This window comes from Saccostrea cucullata, unplaced genomic scaffold (assembly GCF_032062105.1).
Source record: "Saccostrea cucullata isolate Sc308-1 unplaced genomic scaffold, CSIRO_AGI_Scuc_v1 ctg111, whole genome shotgun sequence".
In the NCBI taxonomy this organism is placed as follows: Eukaryota; Metazoa; Mollusca; class Bivalvia; order Ostreida; family Ostreidae; genus Saccostrea; species Saccostrea cuccullata.
The window spans coordinates 231,590-240,125 of NW_026936933.1; the positions used below are offsets into that span (position 1 = coordinate 231,590).

At 35.6% G+C, this 8,536-nt stretch overlaps 2 protein-coding genes across 2 annotated transcripts in view; both read right to left on the reverse strand.

Moving 5' to 3' along the window:
* The window catches only part of LOC134246897 (uncharacterized), a 211,539-nt gene that overhangs the window by 113,019 nt on the left and 89,984 nt on the right, over positions 1 to 8,536 (reverse strand). The window lies entirely within an intron of this gene.
* Positions 189 to 4,796, reverse strand: LOC134246895 (ankyrin-3-like). Its single transcript, XM_062729244.1, has one exon. The coding sequence runs from the start codon at positions 4,794 to 4,796 to the stop codon at positions 189 to 191; it is 4,608 nt and encodes a 1,535-aa protein (XP_062585228.1).

Consider the following 8,536-nt stretch of genomic DNA (forward strand, 5'->3'; position numbering starts at 1 on the left):
ATTCACACAATTCGCTTTTGAACATATATGTCAAAAGTTCCTTTTAATTGATCAACTTCTTCATTATATTTCTTAACACTTCAAAAAATTAATTAATCATGTATGTAATACTGTAACAGTGCTCTACTTGTCTTTTTTATCTTTTATCTTATACGTCTTCCATCCTATTCTTCTTGTTTTTCATAATTTTATCGCCAGGTCTTCTTTAATTTCACTAAACCATGATTTCTTGGTAGAGCAGGCCCTAGTGGATTCCTTCGTGCGAGCACAACATCTCTGCGTAAAGTCGGCGAGTAACCCTTCGACGATGAAGTAGGAATCGACCCTTTCTTTTCCACTCCACTCTCGCCAAGTTTTTCAGAAAGAATTTTTATGATATTCTTATATCTCTTCTTTTTAGCAATGTCTAGTGCAGTGAGGCCATTTTCCGAGCAAATAGATACGTCTGCACCATATTTAAGAAGTATTTTAACAGCCTTTAAACAGCCAATAAGGCATGACTCATGAAGTGCCGTTTGTCCACTTTCGCTTCGTATATTTACGTCAGCACCGTGGTCAAGAAGGAGAGGTAATGCGATATGTGCGTCCTCCCACATAGCAGCGTGATGTAAAGTATAATCTCCATACCTATCACACGCATTGACGTCTGCACCGTGATCAACCAGTGCCTTTATGCACTCCTTCGCAACAGAATATTTCTGAAGGGTCATCATCATAGGAGTTGTTCCATTTTTATTGTAAACATTCGGATCAGCCTCGTTATTCAGTAAAACTGACATGCAGTCAGCATTACAATTATAATAAGCACTCGCATGCAGAGCTGTATTACCATGGTTATCTTCTGCATTGACATTGGCTCCATATTCCAAAAGTAGCTTTACCATGCCAACTTGATCTTTTTCAACGGCTGTTATCAACAAAGTCTGATCAATGTAACCTGACTTGTAATTGTTTATATCGGCACCATTTTGTAAGAGAACTTTAACGATTTGATAATGACCCTCAGTAATAGCAGCAAAAAGGGGAGAGGCAGCTAAAGAACCATCAGGCTCCTTCGGGTTGACTTCCGCTTTGCGCTCTAGAAGGATGTCTACGACTTCTTTGAATCCGGCAGAACATGCAAAATAGAGAGCTGTTATACCATTAACTTTAGTGTGTACATCAGCGCCACGATCCAACAGTAGTAAGGCTGTTGAAAGATGGCTGCCTTCCAAAGCATGCATTAAAGGTGTGTAACTCTCGTCATCACTGTTGTTATTGATATCCATACCATGATCCAGTAAAAGACTGACGATATCTGAATGACCCCTAGAACATGCCATATCTAAAGCATTTTCTTCTTCCTCATCATCGCATATGTTGATATCAGCTCCATTCTTCAGCAAAATTTTAACAACATCTGTGAATCCTCTCCTTGATGCATTCATAAGAGGAGTGCGTCCTTCGTTATCTTTTTCGTTGACTTTTGCCCCATTTTCTGCAAGCAATGCAACAGTTTTTACGTATCCAGAATATGAAGGGGCTTCAAGGAGATTTCTTGAGTCATTTTCCTTAACTTCAGCATCGTGACACAACAATTCTTGTACAATTTCATGATGACCGAATTCTGAGGCAACAAACAGCGGGCTCTTTCCATATTGGGTACATGAATTTACGTCAGCTTTGTTTGCTAAAAGAATTTTTACAGCTTCGAGATGTCCATGCTCTGAAGCAACAAAAAGAGCAGAGGCCCCCTGCTTGTTAGTCATATTTACATCAGCGCCATGATTTAGAAGTTCCTGCACAATATTTTTATGCCCACAGGCTGAGGCCCGCATCAACGGAGTGAACCCTTTTTTTGTAGATAAATCGACGTCTGCATTGTTTGCCAGTAGTAATGACACTATATCAAGATGATCTTTTTCCGCTGCAAAGTGCAGTGGGGCTTTCGAAAAATTGTTGACTTGATTTACATTTGCTTTACTCTTCAGTAGTGATTGGACAGTAGAGTAGTGACCATTTTGAGATGCAACAATTAATGGAGTATCTCCCCCTTTAGTTTTTAGATTACTGTCCAAACGACAGTTTAATAATGTTTCTAATATCGAGGCATATCCATGAGCGGCTGCAGAATATAAAGGACTTATCATTTTATTCTTTCGAACTACATTCACATCTGCGCCATTACCTATAAGCATCTCCACAATTTTTTCATGACCATTGTCAACAGCTGCAAATACTGCTGTGGTACCAGTTGATAATCTGCAATCTATGCATGGAGTGTGCTGAAGAAACATTTTCACAATGTTTGTATGGCCTCTCTTACAAGCAACGAAGAAAGGAGTGTATCCCGTCTTTTCTTTGAGTTCATCGCCTGTTCCTTTGGTGAGTAATAGTTCGACTATAGCCTCATTTCCTTTTAATGATGCAAAATATAATGACGAAAGTCCCTCTGCGCTTTTCATATTAACATCTGCACCCTTCTCCAACAGTAACGTAACTATATCTAGGCTGCCAACCTTTGAAGCAAAATGTAAAGCAGACAGTTTGTCCTCGCCAGTGTCATTTACATTGGCACCACTCTCGAGCAAAATCCTAACAATGTCTATGTTCTTTCTTTGACAGCTATAAGCAAGAGCTGAGGGAAATTGAACGGGATGAATATTTACATCTGATCCTTTTTGAACAAGAAGAGATAGTGTGTGCAAACGCTTTTCCTCCAAAATTTCGTCAAACTTTTCATCAAATATATCGAACTCCTTACAACATGCCCAGGGTATGTTCTGGAGAGTGTTTCTGTCAGCTGCTGCTGCCAAGAAAAGAGGCGATTCATTGTTGTTCGTAACCATGTTTACATCACATTCATCGTTTAGAATAAGTGATAAAATGTCAGTCTGGAGGAAATTTGCAGCAATATGAACTGAGTATAATTTCTCCTGTTTGCTCCAGCATGCATTTTTGAAGTCTTTAATATCTATAACTTGTGCGACAAAATCGATTCTCCCATTGATACAACAGGCACTTTTCAATGAGGAATTCTTAAGATATTCGGAGAAGGTCCTAGTTTCCTTCACCAGTGAGAATATGGCAAAAAATAAATTATCCATGTTTAAGACAAGCGCAAGGATAATAGGTGATATGTCGTGGCACAGAGGAATCAAGTCAAGTCTTGAAAACCCCCGTAATTTCTTCTGCAGAACTGACCCCGGTTCCGGAAAATTATCGTCTTCATCCAGTTTGGAATGTAAGAGTATTTTTTCCAAGTCATCTTTAGATTTATTCTTTAAGCGCAATTTTAGCTTTGTCAAGACTCTTTCTTCCTGGATCCAAGGACTAAGAAATATATCCAAGTATGTACCATTCACAATATCTTCCTCGATTCTTTCAATGAAAGGATCAATAAAACGGTCTTCAAGTTGAATGTTTTGAAAGACTTCATTTTCTTTGATTGAACAAGTGGTTAATGTGCAAAAGAAACTGTTTTTGCAATATTTCAGAAACTTCTCTGGAATATCATCACAAAATATCCTGGTCAAGGCAAGCAGAAAAGAGTCATCTGTTATTTTGAAAATCTTGATGACTCTTCGTACAAAATAATGACCCCGGAGAGACTTTAAACATTGAAAAAGGGCAATCCTGGAAGTGCTCTGAGGAAGATTAAATGTTTTTAATAGATCATTAAGCATCATGACATTAATAGAATCTAAATCCTCATCGTCATCATCATCATCATCGTCGTCATCATCATCGTCGTCATCTTCATCATCTTCATCATCATCATCATCATCATTTTCGTTATCATCATCCTCTTCTTCATCTTTATATTTTTCTTCATCATTATCGCTACATTCTTCATCTTCGTTAGATTTTTCGCTATCATCATCGTCATTTTCCTCTTCAGATAAGTTTTCGTTATCCATTTTTTCAATGTTGGAACCTTCTTTGTCATCTTCCTTTTCCAGATTTTCATCATCTTGTTCTTTATCCTCAAAGCTGTCCTTATGTAATTCATTTCCATGTAACACCAACAAGAAGAGACACAGATATTTCTCTTTGGAATTTTCTTTCAACGATAGAATCTCTCTTTTCAGTTGCGTAAAAGGTTCTTTGAAAAATGTAAGTACATCTTTCTGAAAGAATTCGTTTGTAGAAACTATACTGGAGATTAAAGGAAATGATTTTTCCGTTTTAATAAGCTGACTGACTTCACTATCTTTAAGATTAGAACAATCAATGTGCATCTTGAGAATGTCTTCTTTTTCTCTGTCAGTCAACCTTGCATCATCTCCGTCCAGATTGATAATGGTAAACCCATTCATGAGGAATTCCATTTCTTTTCTGGGGAGATTTGACCTGCAAGTCACAATTATTTTTGGAGGCTTTACGCTGGTTTCTTCTTTATTTCTCGAAAAATACCCGTCGAATATCTTCCTTTGTAAATACCACATCCTAAGAGACTTTTCATCCAGATCACTTTTTCCAATAGGATCATTAATTAAAAACAGAACGGACACTTTTTTCACCGGTGCTCTCTTGACATCGTGTAGATTCTTTACTTCTACAATTCTCCAATCATTCTTCCGGTAATTCAGAGCAATGTGTTTAGCAATAGCTGTTTTTCCACACCCTGCTTCTCCCAGCAAAACAAGTTTATTAAGATGTAATTTAGATTCTACCAGTCTCGAGGCTCTGGTTTGTACAAACTTTCGGTCATCATCATACCAAGGATTCAACCACCGTGACTTCGATCTGTCTTCTGCTTCTTCTGTGTCTGAATCGGCAGACGACATATAATGGCCACATCCGCACCGTGGCATTTTGGAGTTGCTGTTCGAATTATTTATATTGTCTTTATTTAGCGTTTATGTAGTCTTCCTTCCCTGAAATAAAGAAGATTAATTAGATGAATGTAACAAAACTCCCGAGAGCGTCTAGTTAATTAATTTAAATGAAGTACTCGTTTTCTGCTTCGAAGTAGCTAGTATATTGCCATTTTAAATCATGCCTGAGGAAGTCAAAATAGAAAAATAATGAAAGCAATCGTACGAAAAGAGGATTAAGAGAAAGATATATAAAGTAAAGCAAACTTACAAAATAAAATACCCCCCCCCCCCCCACTGATTCCCTTGTACGACAGGTTCAAGTTTCTCACATGAAAGTCAATCTCTTTAGTCAAGAGACAATTTTAAAAAATGATACCAACGAGGGGCGTTCAATAAATAATGTCATCAGGGCTCGGAAAGAAACAAAAATTGCTTTTCTATGATTTTGTCTTAATGATTTAACTAAAGTATTCTCTTTTAATTAAAAGACATGTCCGTGACATTTTTATTCAATTTCTAATTGTTTTTAGAACACAGTTTTGAGTATGACCCTTCGTATACTGGAAAATGGCAGATCCTATGATATGCTGTGCTTGTTTTTTTCTTTCTGAAAGGTGTTTTCCTAAGTTTGGGAAATGAAACAAGTCAAAGATTGAAAGATCTGGCGAATATTGTTTATTTGACAAAACATTAACTTTCTGTTTATCCCAAAACTCCTTTACTCTTCATGGAATGTGGGTTTGGACGCTGTCAGGAAGAAATTTTAATGTAGTGAATTCCTCATTCTGTTTCCTTCCTCTTATAAACCTTTCAAATTTTTGGCAAATATTTTGCTTACTAAACTCTTCCAGAAATTGAACTGCCTCCCTATATCTGTATTTGAACAACAAGACCGCTAATATTTAAGAAAATGGCGTATAAAACTGTTTTTGTGTTCTTGCAATTTTTTGCTATTCTTAGGCCTTTGCAATTTTGTCAAGTACATCTTATTCTAAATTTGTTTTGAGGGTTTAACGCAAAATGGATTCAAGTTTCATGATCTGTTTGAATTTCAGAAAAATGTGAATAAGAACATTTTTTGATTTTTTAAAAATAATTGCTTAGATTTTCTACACGCTCTCGTTTTCACTCATATTTATAAATATAGGGTGACATTTGAGTATTAAACTTTTTTACAATCAAATGTTTCTTTAAAACAGTGTGAACTACCCCCGATATGATGTCTATCAAATTTGCTATGTAACTTAAAGTCAATAAAACATAATCTGTGATAATTTGTTGAATTATCGCTAGTATACATTGGTTGTTGTATGTCCTTGTTGACAAGGAGGGTACCCATTTTTGATGACCATTATATAATTTGTGTTAATTGAAATCCACCTGTTCATGTGTGTATGAAACAGACATAAGTTGCTGTAAATTTCACATATTTCAGTTAATATATTTTTCGGAAATTAACAAGTTTTACAGCAGCTTTAATGACACATTCAATTTTTAACAAGTTTTACAGCAGCTTTAATGAAGCTTTTATTTTCACTCTAATTTACTGATTCTTGACAATTCATTTTTAATGCAGTGTCTCGAGTAGCCCTTGTTTTCCAGCTTCCCACAATGAAATTATGCGATGAAAAGTGGTCACATATACTGTTATCATTTCATTAAAGATTCAATAATGAGAAAAAGTCAAGCTTAATGTCATATGATTTCTATGTTGTATGTCATGGAGCTGATGACATTATTTATTGAACGCCCCTCGTAAGAAATGACTTTTGCCACTAAAATGTCTGGTACTAATGAAGTCTCAAACACAAAACAATCAATAATTCTATGCTAAACATTATTTATGTACTGTGCATGCGTACGTACATATATATTTTGGTTTCGCCTCCTTTTCAAAAGAATGTCTCTGAACATGCGTGACGGAGACTAGAGTATGTTTTACATTCCATCTTGTTTGCTCGTGGTATGCAATGGTTAGAGCCTCTGCTCTAGAGTCGTGGGGAATGGAGCTGATTCTTACGTAGTTGGGTCGAAACCACTATGAGACGTGGAGACCGTTCTTTCAAATGAGACGGTATAAAACGAGGTCGTGTAACACACAATTTGTGTTGGCACGATAAATATCCCCTACTGCTCAATGGCTGAATGAATGCCGAGAAAATGTATAAGTTTGCAGCTTTTCACCAGCAAGTGGATACGTTGCCAAAAGAGTGAAAATTCTCGAGAGGGGTGTTAAACAATAAACAATGAATACATAAAACAAAACGGTTTTAATATTTAGCTAGTCTTTTTAATAATTTACCTTTCCATCTCTTGCCAATTATTAGCATTGCATATAGTATTTCAAAATAATGATCGTCATTTTAATACATCTTATATACGCTCAAAAAAGCTGCAAAACGCTTTTACTTGAACTTTATGCACAGATAATAAGGTTTTGTTGATAAAATGAGGTAATATAAACATGTGATTGATTACTTACATGTGCAATGAACTCACGTCCAGACAATGTTTTCAAAGGTAAATCATTTATGCACAGTGGTCAAACCTATTCGTATCGTTTTAGTGTTATTGGTGACCTGTCCGTTTCTAATACACATTTTAAATAGACCGTTTTAAATCTACAGCAAGATTGATTCTTTTTGTAAACATGTATTTAACTACATTACATACATTTTTTTTGCATGTATATACGAGGGTTGTCCCGTAATATCGTGGACAAGTTGTCTAGTTTGAAAAATAAACATCACTGCGTTCTGAAATTTTCACTATTATTTAGTACATATTTTAGCAATATACACAGCAAATTACAGATAAATATATGCATAAATAAACAAATTATGAGATTTTATGCCATGTATTGTATCACCTTACGGCGCATGGATTATCACGTCAAAGTGTCTAAAACAGCGTCACGTTTTATCTTTGCTGACAATGACGTTGGATGAGTCCGACTTAAATATAGGAATTTCATTGATACACATTCTTTAGTCTCCATAAACAGTCGAAGAACCAATTGGCACCCTCATGCGATCTTCTGAAGATTTATTAGTAATACGGACAATTTTCTCACCATCATTCAACTAATTAAAATCTCATATCGGCGGTCTACTGTGACAGCTTCTTTTGCTATTACATAAGATGTTTGTCCGTATGTTTTTTTACTCCCCAGGGACAGGATCAAAAAAGACTTCGTTAAAAAAAAACTCCTATTTCATTTGTATACTTAAGATATGGTGATATTTTTATACTCTTTTTTCTTCTGTGGTCATTTCAAGTCTCTAAAAGTGTCATTACAACATCGAATTAAAATTGAACTGCTCTCCGGTGCGCCGTAACGTCATAAAACGTCGCCATTTTTCGTGTGTTGTGTTTACCACTTTCTCATTTCGAATGCTCGAGAAATTGCCAAAAATTAACCAAATGGCTAAAAATTTTTACAAAGACTACAAAATTGATTGTGGAATTGAATTAGGATAATTTTAATCCATATCTTATGTATTTAAAACTTTTATTTTGATTTTAAACTTTTGTATTCTTTAATAAAACCTTGGTTTTTTTACCGTGCGCCGTACGACAATACCCCGTGCACATTCAAGCATAATAAAATCTTTATTTTTGCGTATATTTTATCAAAAAAATTATCATGCACTTAAATATGATAAATAAACATTTACTGAAATTTTCAGCTTAGTGCGCCTATTACTTTTCGAGAAAAACGCTTTGTCCACGAT